Raw genomic sequence first — 24,195 nt, forward strand, 5'->3', positions numbered from 1 at the left:
GTGGGCCATGACGTGAAGAGGCCTTAAAGTGGAAATCAATTATATTTATATCCATTTTAAAGCATTCTTGCATAACTAGAGTAGTAGAAAGTAGCCTTAATGTAAATGAGGACCAGAACTAAGTAGTCTCACAAGTTTGAGCCTAAAATGGTAGTTTAATTTCTCTCTTAGAGAGTCACAGCAGTAAAAACAATGACAAAGAAAATTTGTGTCAGTTATGTGAACCATGCACCTGGCTGGATGTAAGCTTTCACTGACTACTTTTCTCTCATGTGTTTGCTATGCATGTCACCTACTTGTCATAATATTAGTGAAATGGTCATAAAGTTACCATGGTGCAACCATAAAGGGTGGTTTCTCAGCAGCTATTGAGTTACTGTCCCAATGTGGATTTTGCTGAGATTAAGGCCTTGTCTACACTGCCACTTTACAGCGCTGCAACTCTCTCACTCAGGGGTGTGAAAAAAACCCAACCTCCGAGCGCTGCAAGTTTCAGCGTTGTAAAGTGGCAGCGTTAGACAGTGCACAAGCACTGGGAGCCGCACTCCCAGTGCTGGTAGCTGCACTCTTCATGGAGGTGGTTTTTTTACAGCACTAGGAAAGCTCTCTCCCAGCACGGGTGCCACGACTACACAGCCACATTAAAGCGCTGCCATGGCTGCCATGGCAGCGTTTTAACATTGCTCGTGAAGACATACCCTAAATGTCACAGCACTCAGGTAGTAATGTGGCAAAGCACTTAAAAGCACTGAATCTGATGCCTTAGATGGTTTTGAATCAGACTCTAATGGAATTAAGTGGGAAATGTAGATGCATCCAATTTTTCATCCGAGTTACATTCATCCTTTAAATACTTGATTGTAAATTGAATCATCCAATACAACACTGAGAGGCCATCTGATCTAGTACTTAGTGCACAGGCCAGGGAATGCTAAGTACTGGATTCTAATACTAGCTCTCCCACTGGCTTGCTGTGTGGCCTCAAATAAGGCCCTAAGGCACACATTTGAAAAAAACAACTTCTAATCTGGAAGCAGCTATATAGGTAGCTTTCATCGCTATTTTATATATAGGGAAACCAAGGCAGTGAGTTTAAAGACTAAATTTAAGTGTGACCTCTAGCTTTTGGTGGCCATCTTTGGACACCTGTGATCTGATTGTCAGAGGTGAATCCACAGTGTCCTCAGCATCTCTGAAAATCTGGTCTTAAGTTCTAAAGATGGCCACCAAAAACTGGAAAGCTCTTGGAAACTTTGGTCTGCAAGCTCTCTGCCTCAATTTCCTGATATATCAAACAGGGATAACAGCTCCTTACTTAGCTGCCTCTAAGGGGTATTTGTGCAGGTTCGGCCTTGTTTGTAAGCACTCTGCATTTAAAGCATGATATAGTCATTCTATTTTTTCATGCAAGCTGTAGTTCCCCAACACTTCACACAGTAAGATAAGTTACAAGGGCTAATGCTGCTCTTAGTTGCACGCATGCAACCCTTGTGGCTTTGTTGGGACATAATAGAGATTAGAGTTTGGCCCTGCTAGCTAGTGGTAAATACTGAAAAATAGCAGCCCAAACAAAAAACAAAAAACAAACAAAAAAAAATGGAGAAGATAAATCAAGGCATTTTTCAGCTGTGTTTTGAAATTAGATGAGATACTCAAGAACAGCTGACTGGTCCTGAAGAAAGACAATGCAGAGGAGAAGGCTCTTGCAGCACCAGAGCCATGAGTGTTTGGAGGGACAGAGAACAGGCCACCATGAGGTGAACAGAGAGCAGCAGGGGCAGTGAAGAGGGAACTGGAATTAGACAAGAGCCATGAGGTAGGATGAAGGGCTAAAAACAAGAAGCTCCTGAAATGAACAGAGACCGAGCGGAACTAGCTGGGGTTGTGGTGATGTTTCAACAGACAAATCCTTTGATTCCACATCATTAACATTCTCAGCTGGTAGGGCCAGATTAAGGTTATAAGGGGCCTAAGGCTAATGGGAGGGAAGGCGTAAGTATGAATTATATATTGCAAAAAAAAAAAAATGAAGTCATCAAACATTTCTTTACATATTATTTATTTATGTAAAATTAACAAGTTTATTCTACTCTCACTTCTTCAAACAGGTACTTCTGAGTAAGAGGTAGCACGAGGGATGCTCTGCTGTCCTTCTCTTAGGCCTCCTTCCTCCTAGGTAGTGGAGTGCTCATCTGTATGAGGATGAACACTGCAGCATTCCCCATCCTGCTTCTACCCTGGGCTCTCCACATGGCACAGTGCAAAGCCAAGCCCTGCAGGTGTTTCCCCCAAGCTCTGGACTCCACACTACATACCCTATCTCACTCTGACTGCAGTCTGGGAGGCAGCCAGCTTTTATTATGTACAAGAAAACCACTCAGGTGTAAAATCCACTGAAGCGGAGGCAGTAGTAGTGGGGAAATTGCATTGGGTGACATTGTATTTTAGGCTGTCTTGCTCTGACAGCTGCCTCCCAGTGTTGCCCTGGCTGAGGACAATGAATTACTGTTTTCACATTGAATCCAAAGATTATTTGCGGGATGATAGCCAGTTTGTGTAGTTAATCTCCGATGATTCACCACATCAGCCCATTCTGTCACCAACCCCAAGCAGAATCATAGAATAGAATCATAGGATTGGAAAGGACCTCAAGAGGTCATCTAGTCCGGTCGCCTGCAGTCATGGCAGGACTAAGTATTATCTGTTCTAGAATGTGTGATTAGCAGCTCTGACATGATGTTTTTAATCATGAGTTCTGTGTGTACCAGCCCCCTACGGTTTGCATTTGTTTGCTTTAAGCTTTCTGTAAGAACACGGTAACAGCTAGAAGTGACACAGATTTTTAGAGAGTTGCCCAGTCATAATATTTAGCACTTGTGTAGTATGTTAGCTGTGTGCAAACATTAAACAAACTTAATCTAAAGCCTTTCAGCTTTTGAATGACTAGGAGCCGACAAAACAGAGCTATTCCCTGTTGTGTTCTCTACCCCCCTGAACAAAAAGACTTCACTGAAAAGCAGCATCTTTAAAGAACCATTAAGGATCTTTCAAAGGAACAGTCCAACCAAGGCTGCTGTAGTGACACCCTTGTTACATCAGGTTTGGTGTTTAAGGCGGGTGTGGAATGAAGGGAAAGCTTCCTGTTTCATTTTCATGTGTAAATCAAGCAGACCTTGCTTATTTTTTTTCCTTAAAGTGCTCACAGTTTAGGGGAGGAAAGCGAATGAGATTCTGCTTATACCAGGTGTGAAAAAGCAGAAGGGACCAAAATCTATTCTTGTGCAAAAATCTGTTCTCCTTGAGATCAATACGGCTACACAGGTGTAACTGTCAGCAGGAACTAGCCTGTGTTCTCATTCCCTTCTCGAATCACACACATTCCTCCCTGATTGAACCTACCTCATTATCTCTAGCTTGCCTGCATATATATACCTGCCCCTGGAAATTTCCACTACATGCATCTGACAAAGCGGGTATTCACCCACAAAAGCTCATGCTCCTAAACGTCTGTTAGTCTATAAGGTGCCACAGGATTCTTTGCTGCTTTTACACATTCCAGGCTTACTCAACATTTTCCTCTTGGGAAAGAAGTTAGTTTGAGTTGGTGCAGACAAATGAGGACTAACGTCAGGTTTATTTAGCGTTAAGCTTTTGGAATGAAACTCAAAAGAAATCAAATGTGAGGTATTTTTATGATGGATTGAACTGCAAATGGACCAAACCTGCCTTTAGCCTATTCAGTCAGTCTTTCTATCATAGCCTGCTAAGAAGTGGATTGAAAATCCTTGAGGGTGAGGAGAGGGAGAAACCTACAACAGTTGCGTTGAAGAAATAGGAGATGCGGGGAGCTCCGGGGTTGGAGGAGGACGGGACACAATTCCTGCTCTGCTACACCCACAATTCCTGCTCTCGCTACACCCTCCTGTGGTAACTGGATTTGTAGTGTCCAGTCACCAGTGTTAACAGGATAACTGACAGTGTGTTCCTGCAATGCAGGGAGATGCAGACGGGAGGGAGCGGAAGCAGCAGGCTGCCAGCTGAGTTCCTTGCAAGCCACAGGGGCTGCTTTGTCTTTCCTGGCGGCAGGAGCACTCCCACAGGGCTGCATGAGCAAACTCACTCCCCCCTACTGCCCCATCCCAGCTGCACCTTCTGCCTGACCAGTGGGGCCTAAAAAATAGGAAGGTCTTAGGCTATAACCTTATTAGCCTAATGGTTAATCTGGCCCTGCCAGCCGGAGGGTAGGGAATTAGCATTTATGCCACATGCTCCTGCTAGATGTTACAGTGGTCCCATTTTTTAGCTTAAAACAAATCTCATTTTCTCGACCTTGTAGCTGATAAGCAAGACGAAAAGTCCAGATTTACTGGAGCCTTAAGTGAAAATGGAGAGATTGGGAGGAAGGGAAGAGAGCTGCAACGAGATAATAAGGATGAGAAAAAGGAAAAAAAAAACATAGTGATGTATTTGTGGGGATAATATCATGTAGGATCCAAATACCTTCAATCGCCCTGAATAAGATCCTGATATACCTACAGGAGCCCTAATTTCCTCTCTGAGATGCACTAGAATGCGATCAAGCCACTACATCTGAGTCAGAGAAATGTACTTCCTCTCAAACCTGTTGTGAGAGAAGGAACAAGCTGTTAGAGGCTCTCAGGCTTGTTGGGACAGGGACTGCCACTACGTTCTGTGTCTGGATGGTACCTACTGTAATAAGATGAGGCCTTGAAACATAAAGCCTTATCACAGGCCCGGTATGAGGCCTAAGGCCTGAACTAAAGTAATGGTCAAGACTTTGCTAACACAAAGCAAAGTTAAGCTGTGAGCCAGAGGCAGGCCCTGCTCACAGAAGCTGGCAAGGAAAGGGCTGCTGCTGCAAAAAGAGATGTACCTAAAAGGTACTGGACACCAGAGATCAGAACATTCGCATACTTGTACATTCCACACAGATAACAAGCAACAGGCTGAACCATCCCAATGACAGGGCCAAAAGGGTACTATGATGGATAGAGTCAGGGCCGGCTCCAGGTTTTTTGCGGCCCCAAGCAAAAAAAAAAAAAAAAGCCAGCCCTGGATAGAGTTGTTTTGTTCGAACCAACAAGTACAAGGTGAGAGGCAGCACCTTGCTAGGTAGAGGGGTTGCACCTCACTGCATCAGGAGTGGTATGTAACTTATTTGTACCTGTGTATAAGAATGCATCCCTGGGGCGATGTCTCTGTCCGGCCTAGAGGGCAGTGGAAAGTCCCGCAACTGACTGAGTCAGTCCGTTACCAGGAAGCACATATGTATTGGCTAGCAGCACCTTGGATATCTAATCTGGGGAGCTAGAGACTGTGTTTCTCTTCAGCAATAAACCTGGCCCAGGTACCTTTGTACTTTAACAGAGTCTGTGGTCATTAGGGGTTCTCTCGGGGTCTGCTGTGTCAGCTACCTGCACAAAGCCGGGGCAGCACACAGAGGGAACACACGCACGCAACCGACTGACATCAACACTGAATAGAGAAGAGCACCACACCGGTAGCGTCTGACAACACCTACCACAATGGTGTCCTTGCCCATGACTAGGGATCCTAGCTTCTACAATAATAGAAAAAAGGAATAATAATGACAGGCCAAATATACTCGTTGAAGCACATGCTTTGAACCCTTCATCAGAAGGTTCTAAAAACTGTGCTGCAGAAACTAGCTGAGGTTTGGAGGCTAAAAAGGAGGGTGGGGCAGAAGAACAGAGAAGGGTTTATGGGGAATGCTATCACCACAGGGAAGATCTTTTTGCTTGAAAACCTTCACAGAACAGGCTTGTTTTGATTCTGCCACTGATTGAGCTGAGTCCGTGTGAATGTGCAAACTGGTTGAAGCCCAATGCTCAGGAATGACAACCTGCTGCTTCAATGCTCAGAAGGCCTGGGCTGCCGCAAAAGGAATGCCAGCAGTGTGCAGGCATTACACACCCACCAGTGACCGCATCACGTATAACAGGAATAATTATTTCCTTAAGACCAAAGCAGTGGTAGTGGACTTCTAAAAAGCACAGCCAGACCATCATAGGAGATGTCCCAGACACAAAGGATCTTAGCTTGTTTGGATCGCTGTTCATAAGTGGGGCTCTGGTAGCGCAAGTTAACGCTATATTTTTACAAGCCTTTATAAGGTACCTGTCACCTGGTACAACTCTACATAGTTAAGAATGGTACCATGCATCATGTCCCCAAAGCAGGGAGCATGTCCTCTGCAAAAACTGACCCATCTTCCTTGGAAGCATCAGAAGAGGCAAAAAACCTGCTCTGGTGTGAGGAGATTCCCAGGCTTGCTGTTGGTGGGAAGCAAGAACCAAGATGTTCTGCAGCTCACTCTAAAACTGGCCAATTTCAGGCTCATCTGTATATGCACCGGGATAAGATTCCAGAGATAAGGACCTGACACTGGGAACACACCCTTGCTTCTGTGAACTTTAGCCTTGTGACAGATAGCCACAGCATTCCTGCTGAGCACAAGCCTGACTGTATGGAAACAAAAGACACTATCTCTAACTAAATGGTCCAGGAACCAGTTAAAGCTTTATGGTTACTAACCAGCACCTTGAATCAGGGCCAGCTTTATGAATGGCAGGGCCCGATTTGAATACCTGCCAGTCATCTGGGGCTTTGTTGCACTTTGGCAGCATGGAGTCTGCTTCGGACCCCCCCCGCGGCCTCCCCACTGCAGCCAGGTGAGTAAAAAAAAAAAAATAAAAATCACGTAATGTGTGGGGCCTGATTCCAGAGAATCGGGGGATTCGGCTTAAAGCCAGCCCTGCCCTGAATTTCAAACCTCATGCTTCAGGGCTAAAGCCAGTCTCCTCCAACTATCAGAGATCAAGAGGAGATCTACAGCGGGTTGGGGGGGGCAGATTATCCCACCTGTGCCTACTGCAGTATGGCCATTGCTATGTTCCAGCCAGCATGGAGCATTGTATAACATGCTGTTGTCAGTCAGCCCTATCTCAAATGGAAACAAATAACGCTCCTTGTTAATTCCAATAAGCAGCTCAAGAACTTGGACTGCTTTTTAGTGCACAGCATTTTAATGATAATTACATACAAAACTAATTATACAGAGCCTAATTTTATTGCTAAAATATCTATCAGACAAGAATACATCAACTACTTAGCTCACTGCCTAGGAACCAACTAAAATTAGGCTGTATTAAAGATTAAACATTTGGAGGGGATGAGGCCTAATGTTGTTAGGTTTTTCTAACATCGTCATTCTTCCTAAACCAGCTCCTTATATCTCACTGATTGGGAGCAGGGAGAGAGCACAGAGAAGGCATGGACCAGAATCAGAGCAGCCAACACTTGGCAGATAAACCACTTGCTGATGAATTTACTTCATGGTTCTCATCATCTTGGCTGCATTTGCCTTTCCCAGAATGGCCCAGAGGCATATCCTAGCCTTCTCTCCATGGGAAAAGTGGTGCATAGCCAAAGATGTGAAACTGAACTTTGACCAAAATAAACCACCCTTCCCTGTGTATGAAGCTGTTTAGGAAGCCGTTCTCCCCCTCTGTATCTCCAGACCCTTAGGAGCAGCAGCAATACAGCTGTCAGTCACCTCACAGCATTTTATTCATGAGGCATTAGACTGTTTCAAAAGGCAAAGTGCACCTGCAATTCATCCCTCCCAGCCAATCGTCCAGAATATGAGCTCCAGAGCAGTTGTCAGGGGTCTTTTATGTGACTCTTTGAGGCACTTATCCCAAGCAGATGTGATTCCTAAGCAAGTACCCCGAGCCCAGTCCCATTCCAGCACCTCTTAGCGGACATCATTCTAGAGAATAGGGTGGGAGGCCCAGGCTAAGGAGAATTCACAGCTACTGCATGCTCAGCAAACTTAAACTACCCATTCGCAATCCCATTCTCACAAAAAGTCCTGAAAACTAGCAGATTCTAAAGGGAAGGAGGAATAAAAAAAGACAGAAGAAAGGAAATCATCTTTATAATGGCTCAGCTCACATTCCCAGGGCAGCCCAGCCAGGGAAAACACAATTTGTTTGTTCTGTTCAGTTTCCTAGAGTAGCTGCTCTTGGGGGACTTATGTACATCTCCCTTAGCAAGACACAGCCTGTTCTTGGAACAAGAAGTTGTCCAGCAAACTCTCCAGAGGTGGGGGCTGTTAGTGTTTATTTAAAAGGAATGGATCATGGTCCATTATAAAACAAGTTTTGGACACTCGGCTTGGCGTGCTGTTCTGAGCAGTGATACTAACTTAACTGCTGAAGTGCTGGAGGAACCAGGGATGGTGTTTCTGGAGCTCGTAATCTTTCCTCTGATTCAGGGCTGAACCAACAACCCAGTTAGAGTGGCCACCTTGTCAAAAGGCAAAAGCAGGACACACACGGGAGCCCTGTCCCCTCCATGGCTCTGCCCCTGCGCCTCCTCTCCTCTTCCCCTGAGGCCCCCACCCCTTGTCCAGACTGGAAGAGCCAGGCCATGGTAAGAGCCATCCAGGGAGCCCAGGCTGCTGTGGGTAGCACCGCCCCTCCACTTGCCCTGAGCAGGGAGTCAGAGGGCCTGGGAGCCCCCCGGTGCACGCTGCCCAGGGCAGGTGGTGGGTCCAGGGCTCCCCACAGTAATCTGGACTTCCTGGGCAGCTCTTACCATGGCCCAGCTCCAGCTTCTGACCTGGCCCTCGGCATGGTTTTTGGGGGGGAGGGAGGGAAGAGCAGGGACAGGGCTTAGAGGTGAGGTGGCATTTCCCCACCACCACGGTCAAAAAGACATTAAAAATAGTCTCTGTATTAAGGTGACAATATAGAGGGTCAATTGCTTAAAGGAAAAAAATGAATAAACAGCCTTATCCAAAAAGACTACAATTTAAAACATTCCAGCAACTACACACGTAAATACAAAGAAAACAATATAAACCTATTGTCTTACTATCCTTGTACTTACAACTTGGAAACAGCAGATTAGAAAGCCAGGAGATAGAAAGATCACTCTCAGAGACGAGAAAAGGAACAGAACAAGAACAAAGGACCCAGAATATCCACAGCTACTCGCTGAAATGGGACCTCAATTATAGGGAGTGGCTGGAGAGGGGCCTTGACCTGGTCTTGGGGTTTTCCCACTCTTTGGCATACCTCACAAGACCGGACATACTTGGCAACGTCCTTGCCCATCCCCTCCCAGTGGAAGGACTTCCCCAATCTGTCTTTGGTTCTGTTCACCCCAGCATGGCCACTGGAATGATCATGGGCTAAGCTTAAGAGCTTCCCCCGGTACTTAGTTGGCACCACCAACTGTTTTTGTGGCTGCCATTCTTCCCGGTGTCCACCAGAAAGAATCTCCTTGTATAAAAGTCCTTGGTCTATAACAAACCGGGATCGGTGAGAAGAGCTGAGAGGCGGTGGGGTGCTCCATGCCGCCGCCCAAGCTTTCTGAAGGCTGTCATCTGCTTCCTGCTCAGTCTGGAACTGTTCCCTTGAGGCTGGGGTCACCAGTTCTTCCTCAGACTGTGGACTTGGGCTTGGTCCCTCTGGAAGCGATGTAGATGATGGGGTTGTTTCTGTTGCTGGTGAACTGCTCTCCGCTGGTGCACCTGAGGGTATTTCAGGCTCTGGCTGAGCCTTTTGGGTATGGCTGTCTGTTGCTTCTGCCAGTTCTGGCTCGCTGGCGCCCTCTGGCGTTGAGTTTGAAGATGTGGTTGCACTTGCTGGTGCTGGTTGCTGTTCCAGTTCCGGGCCTGGGACTGGAGGTGCTGTGGCTGTTTCAGTGGTTGGCATGGAATCCGGGTCCACTACCTCTGTCTGGGTCTCTGGTAACACAGACGGGGCGTCTGTGGACGGCTCAGGAACAGGAATGGGTCCGGAAGTTTGCCTGGTTTGGCTACGTGTAACCATTCCCACTCTCTTGGCCCGCTTCACCTGGTTGGCTAAGTCTTCCCCCAGTAGCATGGGGATGGAATAATTGTCATAGACTGCAAAAGTCCACATTCCTGACCAGCCTTTGTACTGGACAGGCAGTTTAGCTGTAGGCAAGTCTACAGCTTGTGACATGAAGGGGTAAATTGTCACTTGGTCCTTTGAGTTGATGAATTTGGGGTTGACGAAGGATTGGTGGATAGCTGACACTTGTGCCCCCGTGTCTCTCCAAGCAGTAACCTTCTTTCCACCCACTCTCAAATTTTCCCTTCGCTCCAAGGGTATTTGAGAGGCATCTGGGCCGGGGGATCTTTTGGGTGATGGTGGTGTAATGACTTGCACCTGGTTGGGGTTCTTTGGGCCGTTGGCCTTTATATGTCCCAGTTCATTACACTTAAAGCATCTTCCAGCTGACTGGTCACTGGGTCGAGGTGAATTACTGGAGACTGGTGAGGTGGAAGAATAGGGTGTCTGTGGCTTTCCTTGGGTTGTAGGGGGGGTCTTTGGCTGCCCTCGGTTGTAGGGTTTATTGTCGGTGTGCCCTCTGGGGTCTTCGTTCCCCTTGACAGTAGCTTTCTTGCTTTCTGCCACTTCCAGCCATCTGGCTCCAATCTCCCCTGCCTCGGTGAGATTTTTGGGTTCTCCATCTTGTATGTACCGTGCTATGTCCTCAGGAACACCATCCAAGAACTGCTCCATTTGTATAAGGAGGTGCAGTTCGTCTATGGATTTAACATTGTTTCCTGATATCCAGGCCTCATAATTCTTTCCAACGTAGTAGGCGTGTTTGGGAAATGACACATCTGGTTTCCACTTTTGGGTTCTGAAACGTCGACGGGCATGATCCGGGGTTATTCCCGTTCTGTATCTGGCCTTGGTTTGAAAAAGTTTATAGTCGTTCATTTTCTCCTTAGGCATTTCATCTGCCACCTCTGCTAAAGGTCCACTGAGCTGTGGCCTCAATTCTACCATGTACTGGTCTTCAGGGATGCTGTACCCAAGACAGGCGCTTTCAAAATTTTCTAAGAAGGCCTCGGTGTCATCACCTGCCTTGTAGGTGGGAAATTTCCTGTGCTGTGGAACAATCATTGGTGCAGGGTTGTTAGGATTGGCTGTGTTTTGTTGCTTAGCCTTTTCTAATTCCATGGCCTGTCGGTGGGTCTCCCTCTGGAGTTCTATCTGTCTTCTCTGGGCCGCCTCTTCTTCTTCTTGTTTCCTTCTGTGGGCCGCCTCTTCTTCTTCTTGTTTCCTTCTGTGGGCCGCCTCTTTGGCTGCTTGTTCTCTTTTGTAAGCTGCAAGTTTGATGTTTTCTTCCTTTTCTTTCAGCTCCACCTCTTTTTCTCTTTTTTCCAGTTGTCGCCTGTGGTCTGCTTCTTTGATTTGTTCCTCTGCCTCCCTTTTCTCCTTGGAAGTCATGGTTCCTGTTTTCTTGTGTTGGGGTGCCGTCTGGTGTTTATTGTCTGAACTTCAGGCTCTCTGTTGTCCCCTGGGGTTGGCCTAGCAACAGTGCCTTTTTTTTTTCCTTCCTCTAGCTAATCTTTTAAATGTAAAGTAAACCAGAAAAACCACTTTATTTGCATGTGCATTGTGCTGGGTACTTGACTCTCAATCAGAGTGCTATTGTCTAACAAAAGACCCTTTGTCACAGCTTGATAGTTCCTTGCTTAATATGCAAGCTACTGCCAGGAGAGAACAGAAAAAAAATTTCTCTCTGGTTCCTTTTAAAACCAAACCCTCTCTGCTTAAAAGCCCCTAGCAGAGAAAAGAAAAATATAATATTCCTACTGGCTTCTGGATTCTCTCTCTCCCACAATGCTGCACACCATGTCATAACAGTTCGTCCCAGATCTGGACCTTAGCGTCCAAAATATGGGTGTTAGCATGAAAACCTCCAAGCTTAGTTACCAGCTTGGACCTGGTATCGCTGCCACCAGCTAGGAACTATACAGAGCTAGGCACTGTGGTCTCCCCAAAACCTTCTCTGGGAGACCCCCAGACTCAGATGCCTTGAGTCTTACAACAAAGGGAAATAACCCCCTCCCCTTGTTTCCTTGTTACTTCCTCCCAGGCTCCCCTCCCTGGACGACCCTAGGAGATTCCCTGCTTCCAGTCCTGGAAACACAAGTACCGAGAGATCGAATCTCTCTTCCCCCTCACCCAGAGGGTATGCAAAGTCAGGCTTAGTAAATCTAACACAAAGAGATTTCCCCCCTGACTTCTTCCTCCCACCAACTCCCTGATGAGCTGCAGACTCAATTCCCAGGAGTCCCCACTAAAGAAAAACTCCAAGAGGTCTTAAAAAGAAAGCTTTATATAAAAAGAAAGAAAAAGACATTAAAAATAGTCTCTGTATTAAGGTGACAATATACAGGGTCAATTGCTTAAAGGAAAAAAATTAATAAACAGCCTTATCCAAAAAGAATACAATTTAAAACATTTCAGCAACTACACACATGTAAATACAAAGAAAACAATATAAACCTATTGTCTTACTATCCTTGTACTTACAACTTGGAAACAGCAGATTAGAAAGCCAGAGATAGAAAGATCACTCTCAGAGACGAGAAAAGGAACAGACCAAGAACAAAGGACCCACACCCAAAATTTCCCTCCACCCAGATCTAAAAAATCTTGTTTCCTGATTGGTCCTCTGGTCAGGTGTTTCAGGTTACTGTTGTTACCCCTTTACAGGTAAAAGAACATTAACCCTTAGCTATCTGTTTATGACAACCCCCAACACACACTGGGAAGAGGCTGGTGCTGCCCCTGAGCCTCAGGCAGGCATGGAGCAGCACCACAGGGAATCCAGGACAAATGCTGTCCTGGAGTCATTCAGCTCGAGACCGGCACCTGAACTCTGCATTTCTAGATTGTCCCACCCATCGGGATGGGTGGTCACCCTAACCCCAGTATGGTGTCGGGGACACTGTGTTGTGAAAGTGCTGTCTTTCATATGAGATGGAAAACTAAGGTCATGATCACCTGTGGTTATAAGTCCATAGTACCTTCATTCTCACAACAGCAGGGGTGCTAGCCCCAGTGCCCTTGTCAGTTGGGTAATTACATTTGACCTCTCTAAATTTCCCCAGTAGTTTCAGATGGATACAGTAGTCTCCTTTGCTTCCTATTATACACTGTTGGGTACTCCACCCTAGAGGTGGCTGAAGTTCATTGGGTGAAGTAATTCCTGTGCATATATTACAGATGGCCTTAAATCACACACTTCAAGTTTGGAGTTGTTCAGATCTGGGAATCTGGTTTGGGTCTGTGGGGGCTTGAGCATTAGGAACTGGGGTGACATTGGGTAGTTACTTTCCCTTTGGAGGTCAAGAACTGTCTGTGTGGCAGAGCTGCATGGCACCTTTTCTTTTGGAAACAGCTGCTACTGTGGCTGACTGGAGACGGAACCTCAGAATGAAGTGGGGCTTAATGTAGCTTATAAATAAAGACTGTGATAACTTGATAATTTTTTGCTGTTGATGTTATTCTTACCCAATTAATGTTTTGTAATTAACTTAAGATGTAATTAGCTGATTGGATTTGAGGAGACATAACAGGACCCATCTCTCTGTTATAAATGTATTCCAACACAAAATGCAATTAACATAGAGTTACGGTTGCTTGAATGTCTTTCCTCACAATGCAGAAACTAAAAAGCAGGGAAATTGTAAGTTAAAACAGTCATATACAAGACAATGCCAGTCCCACTAGCATCATGACATGTCACCATACTTCACATGATCAGCCTCTCTAACACATTCAGTGTCAATTCAAGAGTGCTATCACCTTCAGTGCACATATCAGGAAATGAATACTACACAGCAAGGTGCCAGCTTACCAACGTGTAACATATTGTAGGCGTACATAGGAAACATATCTGTTTATGCATCAGTGTAGCTGTGTGTTTGTTGCATGACTGACCTGATTATTTTAAAGACACACTGTAAACATATAGTAGAATTTTGTTTGTGTTAAGTGTTGGGTATATAATCAACTTAGACTTCTCTTGTTGGCTAGTACACAGTATGGTTGTAGTCTGAAGATTAGAATTGTTATTAAACCATTAGGTAGCGTAGCACTGGAAGCCTGGAGTTTGCCAAATTTGGAAGCTAAACTGAATCATTAAAGTATAAAACAGACGTGGCTAGCTGGATTCTCCTCTCCCTCACGCCAGTGTAATCAATAGATGTTTCACTGCAGTCAGTGGAAATAGATCAGAGCAAAACTGTTGAAATAGGCGAATAAGGCCCAGGGATTTTAGTCCTGCTTATCTCAGTGTGATCTTAACTCTGCAGTTACGAGCAATTTCTCCTTGATGGGTAACATTTTGTGTTGTACCTCTAAGAAGCTCAGGACAAAACTTGCAACCCAGGGGGAGTAGGGGCTAAGATAGCTGTAAGTAGCTTCATGCCCTTTTTGATTTTGAGGATTTCTGCAGCTTGGGGTAGTGCCCTGTGAGGTGTTTATGGGTAGCAGCATTATCTGAAATCTTTACGTAGTATGGCCCTGCGTCTCCCAACATGCCCTTCACACAGCTGGGCTCCCTATCCTTAGAACACCCTGGCTTGATTTACTAACTGAGGTTGTTTCAAAGAGCAGTATGCCAAAGCACACTATGGAACTTGTAGTGCACAGCAGCAGGACCCCAGGGCAACGTAGTCTGAGGCAGGCTAGTGCACTGTAGATTTACACCCTGGCTGGCTCTGCACTAAGTCTCCTTGTAGACAAGCCCAATGTGCCTGTGCTGGAGAATTCTGCCCTGGCTCAGTCAGGGCTTTTATGGTCCCTTTACACTACTCCAATCACATACAAGGGGTTGGGCTGAGCTGAGGGAAGAGTCCCTCTCAATATTTTTAAATACAACATGTATATATACATATTCTTAAAAGCTGCTGAGTGCTAGGGGACGGTCTCTAGAAGGAGTCAGTCATACTAATTACTAGCTACTCCCTTGAGAACAATCTCAGGAGGCCTGCTCCCTGGGCCAGCAAAGCCAGAAAACAGGAGAGGACATGTTCAGCAGGCTGGGGGCAGGGCCGGCTCCAGGCACCAGCATTCCAAGCTGGTGCTTGGGGTGGCATTTTGCAAGGGGCGGCAGTCCCTGTTGTTTTGCCCCCAAGCAGGGCACCGAAATGCCGCCGCGGACAGCGGGGGCAGTCCGTGTGCCCTTAAGGCAGCAGGGGCGTTTCCGCGGCGGCGGCAATTCGACAGCAGCTTCTATGTTTAGCTGTCCATGGTGGCTTCAGCTAAACATAGAAGCTGCTGCCGAATTGCCGCCGCCGCGGAAACAAACCTGCCGCCCTAAGGGCACATGGACTGCCCCCGCCGCCTGTGGCGGCAATTCAGCGCGCTGCTTGGGGCGGCGAAAACTATAGAGCCGGCCCTGGCTGGGGGTTGGGAGTGGGCAAGTATTGCCCAGTCTGTCAGGTCTCGTTTGTCTGATCTATCAGTTATTTGTGCCCCATCAATGAATATTGTGCAGCTGGCATGTGAGGGAGACACAACCCTTCTATAGGGAGCCCAAGTCTCTCACTGGATGTCCCACCAGATGTCCCACCAGACTCTGTCACAAAAATGGAGATGCAATTCTAATGATGTAATCCCTGGCCTGAAGCACTCCCCATGGATCGTAGCAGCTCAGTCATTCCAAATGAAGCAAGGAACTCCACAGCAAGACCTCTAGCAATGGTTACAAAATGGTTTCCATAATGTCCTGCTTACTGTCCTCCTACCTTCTGGCTCTGCCAGTCAGTCTATCCTTTCCTCTGGCTTTACTGCTCACAACTGGTACTGTTTTGGAAACAGGCTCACTTGTGTTCGTAGTGCTTTGTCCTCCACCTGAAAGACAGGATGTACAAAGAGCTTGGGGCTAATATATCCAGCAGTTGGTTTGCCCTGGAAACTGGCACTGTCCTAGCACCTCTCCTCCTACAACTCTGCTGCCTGGCATTGAGCTAAGGGATAGCAGAAAGTCATAGCAGTAAAGTCTGTCTGGTGGTTTTATGCTCTGTACTCACGTAGTGGGGGCCAGACTCATTTTATCACCAGAGTTTGTGCATGTATTTCCTAAAGAAGGGGGCTATGTGGGAGGGGAGGAAAATATAAAGCTGCAAAGCCAAAATTCCCCCTGACCACAATCCCCCATTATCTCTGTTTCAGTTTAGTGTCACTTAGCTACCACACTGCCCCGCAGGATCCTTCTGCAGGTATCAGTCCCATTACAGAGAAGGGTAAGCAACATGGCTAAAAGAGGCAGCCACTAGGAAAATGCAATCTGAAGCATGCATGGACCTTGTATTCCCAGGTCTCCTTATATCCAACATGTCCACTATTGAGACGGTACTCCAGCCCCAACTCCCACTTGCATAGAACTCCCTCACTGAGACCCTGGACCGCTAATGAGAGTGAGCACTCAGTAGTTCAACTTAAGGCCAATCACGGGCTCTACTCACCTCTCCCTTCAGAAGGAAAGGACCTGTGCTGGAATTTCCTGGCATTTCTTCCCCCTGAACGGACACAGCATGCACAAATAGGCAGTAGGGTTATATAATGAAAGCACAATGGAGAGCATGTTATTCATGTAATGTGTTCTAGCAGCAAAGCCTCACTCCCTCAGTATATCTCCTGAGAATGGGAACTGTGGTGGATTTATCCTAATTAAGAAGCTGGCATGTGCCCCTGGGAGCACAGAAGATGAGCGGCAGGAGAATTTGGCAATATGACTCCTTGTGAAACTAGCACTTGGGAAAGGAGCCAATTCTAAGCTTCTCTCTATGCTATAACATCATAAAGAGCAGAGAGTTCAAGGGCTAGATCCTCAAAGGCATTTCAGTGCTCAACACCCACTGAGAATCTGAGCCCAAGTTATTGAATTAGTCACAGCTGCACTCTGGGGAACGGAGAGTAGTGAGACTACACACACAATTCAGATCCACTGAGTACTCTGTAAAGCGGAGAGTGCTAAGACCTATGTACTGATTTTAGAGCCATTTCTGTGCAGGCCTGATGGATAGGAAAGCATCCCAGGACTGGATCTTTCACACCTGACATGGACCAGTGAGTCACATGTTCATGGCTAACAAATGTCAAAATAGGACCGGTGTCTCCCTTTCTCACCTTTCTTACTGCTGAGATTATCCAAGACTGGCTCCCCATCCTTAGTAAAGTCCTCCTCAAACCTGCAAGTAAAAACAGGCCATTGTCAGATACAAACCCACACAATTCAATAAGCAAGCAGCAGGCAGATCTACGCTCAAAAGTGAAGTCAACCCAGCTACATTGCTCAGAAGTATAAAAAATCCACACCTGAGTGGCATAATTAAGATGACCTATCCACCTAATTCTTCTGTTGACCTAGCTTCCCTCTCTTGGGAAGGTGCTAACAGACCTTAAAGTCTATGAGCACCCCGCCCGTCACTGTAGTGAGTGGCTACACTGAAGTACTGAAATACTTCAGCAGCTCAGCTGCAAGTGTTGACTAGCACCTAGAGAAGCCATATCCACCAATCACATACACTTCCACCGCAAAGGAGAACTTCAAAAGGCACATTTTACTGAGCACATTACTTACCCCAAAGGAGACCTTCTAAAGATCTTATACCCACAACAGACCATCTTGTATTCTGTATATGACACATGTATTACAGGGAAACTATTTTAGGAATCTATTGGAGATGTCAAGATTTTAATCAGGATTTATTTTTTGTATCATCCACCTGTAAAGCCAGGTGCCCTTGTTCCCATGAGCCCAATTATGCAAGGTGCAGGGGAGAGCCACACAAACTACTAAAAATGACCTAAAATTGTTCTCTAGGAACATAGGGTTTGTCATACTAGATCAGAGAAGTAACCCATCTAGTTCAATAGTCTCTGACAATAAACTTAAAAGGTTACAATATCGTGGGCTCCTCCTGGCGGTGCCTCCAGTTAGGAAGCTGGGAATTTCTCCTTTCCATTGGTATAAAGTACCCGATTCTATCCCCATACAGCTGGAAGATACTGGACATTAAAGCTGTGATATCTTTATGTATAGAAAGCCTATTATTGACCTGTGTGATGTTATGAGTGTAATATAATATCTCACTGAAAGGTGACAGGGCCAGAAAGAGTTAATTAACTCACAGACTGACCTGACCCATGGCTGAACTTCAGAGACTGGTTAGGAAGATATGTAAATGAATAGAGCTTTGAAATGCAAGCCTGCATTGTTAGAGATAGAAGGGTAGATGTTTGCTTACATCACAAGACCGGAGCAAACAAGTCTTGTCTATTACCATGGCTTTGATTCAACGATCAAAAAAGGAGTAGTGATATTTAGGAAGTGAAATAGTATTATTGTCTATATGTTTCTTTGACGGTTGTGGTAACCTGCATCTGAACTGTTTAATGGATAAACTATCCTGTGCTAATTGCCATGATGTTTGAGAGAAGGAGAGTTAAGCCTATTGTTTTCTCAGGCCAAAAGACTGCAGGAAAGATATAAAAACCCTGGGACATGATCCTTCTTCATCTCAGATCTGCTTTGGGTTTCAAGAAGGGGAAACCCTGAGCCATAAGGATTAAGATCACCAGTCACTGATGGACATTGGACTATAACCTATGGACTATTTCTAAAAGGACTTTTGGCAACTACAAGCTCATCTTTGCTATATATCTGAACCTCAAGAATTGAATACAAGTCTGTATGTATATTGATCTTTTAACCAACACACTTTCTCTTTTCTTTTTTAATAAATTTTAGTTTAGTTATTAAGGATTGGTTATAAGTATGTATTTGGGATAAGATCTAAGTTTTATATTGACCTAGGGCTGTGGCTGGTCCTTTGGGATCAGAAGAATCTTTTCTTTTATATGAAGAGATAAGATTTTCAGTAATCATAATATGTTTGACATGAGTGTCTGGATGGAGGCCTGAGGCTGGGCACTTTAAGGGAACTGCGTTGTTTGGAGTTCCAAGCAACCAGTGAGGTAACACAGAAGCTGTTTTGTGCTGGCTTGGCAAATCTAAGGGTATGTCTACATCTCCTATTTTGCAGCGCTGGTTATTACAGCTGTATTAGTACAGCTGTATAGGGCCAGCGCTGCAGAGTGGCCACACTTACAGCAACCAGCGCTGCAAGTGGTGTTAGATGTGGCCACGCTGCAGCGCTGTTGCACACCGCGGGGAAGGAGACCTGCTTGGAGGGGGGGTCGGGGAACGCCAGAGCACACCGCGGGGAAGGAGACCTACTTGGAGGAGGGGTCGGAGAACGCCAGAGCAAACCGCGGGGAAGGAGACCTGCTTGGAGGGGGGGTCGGAGAATGCCAGAGCAAACCGCGGGGAAGGAGACCTGCTTGGAGGCAGGGTCGGGGAACGCCAGAGCACACCGCGGGGAAGGAGACCTGCTTGGAGGGGGGGTCGGGGAACGCCAGAGCACACCGCGGGGAAGGAGACCTGCTTGGAGGGCAGTGGAGTTTGCTTAATTACCAGAGAGGCTTCCTCAGGTATGCTGGGATACCTGCTTATTCCACGGAGGTCAACAAAAACGCTGGTGAGAGTGTCTACACCTGATGACCAGCGCTGGTGATCCAGCGCTGGATCCTCTACACCTGAGGCACAACCGGGTGTACGGCCAGCGCTGCAAACAGGGAGTTGCAGCGCTGGTAATGCCCTGCAGGTGTGTACACATCCTAAGTTGCAGCGCTGTAACCCCCTCACCAGCGCTGCAACTTTGTAGTGTAGACAAGGTGTAAGTATTGGAATATCCACCAGCTTTTGGGGTTTGTCTGCCCTGTTCTGTTTGCAATTCACCCTAATTGAGTGACCTCAGCTGGCTCCCACTGGCAGCATCATTACAACCTGTCTGAATATTAATTAGGCCTCAAGCCAGGGTAATTTTGGGCGTGGACGTTCCACATTTGGGGGAGACAGAGGAAACAAATCTATGGCTGACTGAGGGTTTGTTTTTAATTGTTTCATTTTAAAGACCTCCATCTTACATGACAGTGTCACAAGACAGCTGAAATAATATAATCACTGAAATCTTAGAGGTAAAAAGAGCCCTCCAACTCCTCCAGGGGGTAAAATGTAACAAATTTGCTAGCCACCTCTTTTATCCTGGCAGGGAGACTTTATTTTAAAAAGGTGAGAGCCTGTTGGAAGCTGTTTGGTGACTTGGAACATTACAGCAAGTCCCAGGGAGATGGGTTAGTCAGCAGAGTACAGGTGAAATTGTCAAGGGTGCATGATAAATGAATTTATCATATGGCTTTCTACAGTGTATATAGGACACCTGCTGAAATAGTGAATGGTAAAAAACTTCTCTGTGGGATCTTTCTTGCCAAAAGCTTTCTGCCCTGTGCACAGTTCTACCCCCAGAAGCTCGCCACCTATTACATATAATAAATAAAGTAATAAGTATTAATTTTTCATAGAACTTTCTGTTTGAGGATCTCAAAGTACTTTACTAATGTTAATAAATGGAGCCTCACCAACTGGCTGTGAGTTAGGTGAGTATTATCCCTGTTTTACAAATGGGTCAACTGAGGTACAGAAAGGTTAAGAGTCATATTTTCAGAGGTGTTATAAACCCACAACTCCCAATGCATCTCTGCAAAATCTTTACTAATGTTAATAAATGGAGCCTCACCAACTGGCTGTGAGTTAGGTGAGTATTATCCCTGTTTTACAAATGGGTCAACTGAGGTACAGAAAGGTTAAGAGTCATATTTTCAGAGGTGTTATAAACCCACAACTCCCAATGCATCTCTGCAAAATCAAGCTTTAAGTGACTTTTTCAAGATCACATGGGAAGTTTGTGGTAGAGGTGGGAATAGAACTGAGATCTACTAGCTACCCATTCTAAGACTTAACCAAAGGACCATCCCCCATACCTGTCCTGTAAAAGCCCTCTGTATAGTGCATGATGTGAGTCTGGCACCAGGAAAACCACTCTGTCTAGAGCAGAGGTTGGTAACCTTTCAGAAGTGGTGTGTCGAGTCTTTATTTATTCACTCTAATTTAAGGTTTCACGTGTCGGTAATACATTTTAATGTTTTTTAGAAGGTCTCTCTCTACAAGTCTATATATTATATAACTTATCTAGTGTTGTACTGTAAAATAAACAAGTTTTTCAAAATGTTTAAGAAGCTTCATTTAAAATTAAATTAAAATGTTGATCTTACGCCGCCGGCCCGCTCAAGCCGCTGCTGGTCTGGGGTTCTGTTCATCTAGGCCGGCAATGGGCTGAGTGGGGCCTGCAGCAGGAACCCCAGCTGGGAAAGGTCTGGCAGCGGGCTGTGCGCGGCTAGCAGCCGGGACCCCAGACTGGTAGTGGGCTGAGTGGCTCAGCCCACTGCTGCTCAGGGGTTCCATCCGCCGGCTCCTGCCAGCCGGGATCCCAGCTGCTGGACCTGCTCAGCCCGCGGTCCTGACCCTGCCCACATACAATGGGTACCTTCTCCCTGGTTCTGGCCCATTCTCTTCCTCTCTCTGCAGTGAGCTGAGGGTGGGAGTGCACTGAACACAGGGCTGGGGGTGAAGGGTCTGGCCAGGGGCTAGAATGAGGGAGGGGGCTCAGGGTTGGGGTGTGAGGGCACTTACCTGGGCAGCTCCCATTTGGTGTGAGGGGTGCAGGTGGGAATGTGAGTGGGGGTGCAGGAGCTCCCATTTGGTGCTCAGGGTGGGGATGGGGATGTGGCGGGGGGGCTGGAGATGTGGGGGTGCAAGAGTCAGGGCAGAGGGCTAGGCACATGTGGGGGGGGGCTGGGTATGTGTGGGGGTGCCAGAGACAGGGCTGGGGTCATGCGGAGAGATGAAGGAGTCAGCAGAGGGCTAGGTAGTACAGGGCTCAGGGCAGGGGCCTGGGGGGGGGTGCAGGGCTCAGGGCAGAGGGCTGGGTGACTGCCCCCCCAGAACCCCCAACCCCCCTCATTCCTTGTCCCAACTACCTCCTCCTGGGACCCCACCCCCTATCTAAGCCTCCCTGCCCCTTGTCCCCTGACTGCCCCAACCCTTACCCATACCCCCGCATCCAGACAGACCCCCTGGACTCCCATGCCTATATAACCGCTCCCCACCTCCTGTCAGGACCCCCGGAACTCTAGACCCATACAACACCCCCCTACTCCCTGCTTGCCCAACCCCTCTCCACACCCCTACCTCCTGACAGCCCCCCTGAACTCCCAACCCCCCCAGCTCCTTGTCCCTTGACCATCCCCTCCAGAGACGCCCCCCCTCCCTAACTGCCTCCCCAGGACCTTCCTTGCTCCCTGTCCCCTGACTGCCCTGACCCCTATCCACTCTCCACCCCAAACAGACCCCAGGACTCCCATGCTCCATCCACCCCCCGGTCCCCTCCAGAGACCCCCGTCCCCCATCCAACCCACCCTCCTCCCTGTCCCCTGAGTGCCCTCACCCCTTATCCAACCCCGCCCCAGACCCAAACCCCTTACCATGAGGTTCCCCGCTGATCCGGAGCCCTGCCGCTTCGTGAGCCGCGCTCTGAGGGGTGGGGCTCCGGATGAAAGAGGAGCGTTTTTCCCTCCCCATGGAGCCAAATGCTGCCCTGCGGGACCACACAACCTCAGCCCCCAGAGCGCTGTACATGGCGGCATGGCTCATGGGGAAGGCGGGGGAGGGGCCGGCGGCTTGCTGCGCTGGGCCCAGCACTCCAGCCTTGGAGCGCGGACCCTGCAGCTTGCCGAGTCGGCAGGATTTTTAATGGCACACTGGGGTCCCGGCAGGCCCCAGCATGCCATTAAAAATTGGCTCACGTGCCATAGGTTGCCGACCCCTGGTCTAGAGCATATAATGGTACGAATTTCAATCCAGTGTCTGTAACGAGCTGTACTCCAAAGCCCTTGGGACCAGTGTGTTTCACTCCCAAAAGCCACCCGGCCAGTGCATTTCAGCTGGGTGTGGGTTGCTAAAGAGGCAGAATGTAAATGAAGAGAGGCTACCTCATTACTCAGCAATACCATGATGAGAGTTGTCCCACAGTACTATACACCGTGCCGGTCATTGATCTGACACAGGATGGCCCTGCCCATGACAGAGAGTACACTGGAATGTCTGCAGGAGGTTACTTTATAAGGTAATGATGATGTAGGTGGGCTGGCTTTTTATGGGAATGAAAAGGAGAAATCATGATGGCTGGATGACAAAGTTTGAAATATCAAAGCGGATTTGCCCAACTGTCCTTTTTGGAACAGCCCCAGCTTCTTCCTGCCTCCATCAGTCCCATATGCCTGAAATTGTGGAGGACTAGTGGAATTAACTGGGGGTTAACCCCTCTATAGAGGTAGAGAGAATGGGATGTGATTCAACCCCTTTTACAGCTCTCAGAGTCCCTGTAGAACCCATGCTGATCAGCCTCTGGGATTTAATGTTTCACAGTTTGCCAGTTCACAATGTCCCATCAGAATACAGACCTACTGCCAGAACCTATCATTTGCCATAATAGGGCTTGTAGCATGCTAGGCACCTCAGGGGTGTAGATGACCTACATATGTTCTGACTTTTCTATATCCCAAGCCCGTCGCCATTCGCCCTTTGCATTCTTGTGGCGCGCTAGCCTCTCAAGGTCAATCTGATCTCGTTCTTTCTTCCATCTCACGTATTCTGAGCATTCCCGTCCAGTCATGATGAAACCCATGTCTCCTGGACTCTTCTGGAGAGGTTTCCCTCCCTCCTAGTGGAAACAAATGGGCAACTCATTAATACAATATCATCAACCAGAAACTGTGTCCAACAAGATTTCCGCATTAGGCCAGTGCGAATTCTATTAGAAGCCTTTTAAACAACTTGCTTTTAGAAACTGGTAACAGCTGCTCTGAAAAGTGACTTTTCTGTCTAAATACTCTCTGACTAGATATATGACTTGAATTATAACCATTTTGAAAACATGTTACTGTGCTTGTGTGTGCAAATGGCCAATGTTACTTGATTCCCATGTTCAATTTACCTGATTTCTGTATTAAGTCCCAGTAATTAGATGCATAAATTAGGCAGCAGTCATTCATGCACTGTGTCTCCGCAACTTCATGATTAATAGGTTAAAAAAATCACACCCTTCTTGCTGTTCCCGGAAAAGGCACTCATCCAAAGCAGCCCAGTGTTGTCTAGTGTATCTAGCTAGTCCTAGAAGTGCTTGGAACAGAGTTCACCAATGTTTTTTCTGTAGAGAACAATTTCTGAGTAACTACATTGTGTGAATACAGAAGGCCAGGGAATAAAAATTCCAAAAGACCCTGGAATTCTTTATGGGTCCAAGGTAACAGGCACAATCTTTTGCCCCAATTCTTTCACCCT

The 24,195-nt window shown here is 47.0% G+C and overlaps 1 protein-coding gene across 2 annotated transcripts in view; it reads right to left on the reverse strand.

Moving 5' to 3' along the window:
- CCDC9B (coiled-coil domain containing 9B) overlaps window positions 1–24,195 on the reverse strand; it is a 128,769-nt gene that overhangs the window by 24,444 nt on the left and 80,130 nt on the right. For both annotated transcript variants that reach the window (XM_030559461.1, XM_030559462.1), the window contains exons 7-10: window positions 23,391–23,575; window positions 17,022–17,083; window positions 16,358–16,411; window positions 15,638–15,743 (exon numbers count right to left, since the gene is read on the reverse strand). In XM_030559461.1, the coding sequence (XP_030415321.1) occupies window positions 15,638–15,743; window positions 16,358–16,411; window positions 17,022–17,083; window positions 23,391–23,575 (407 nt within the window). The remainder of the gene's footprint in view (window positions 1–15,637; window positions 15,744–16,357; window positions 16,412–17,021; window positions 17,084–23,390; window positions 23,576–24,195) is intronic.

Source organism: Gopherus evgoodei, chromosome 4, assembly GCF_007399415.2.
Source record: "Gopherus evgoodei ecotype Sinaloan lineage chromosome 4, rGopEvg1_v1.p, whole genome shotgun sequence".
Taxonomy (NCBI): Eukaryota; Metazoa; Chordata; order Testudines; family Testudinidae; genus Gopherus; species Gopherus evgoodei.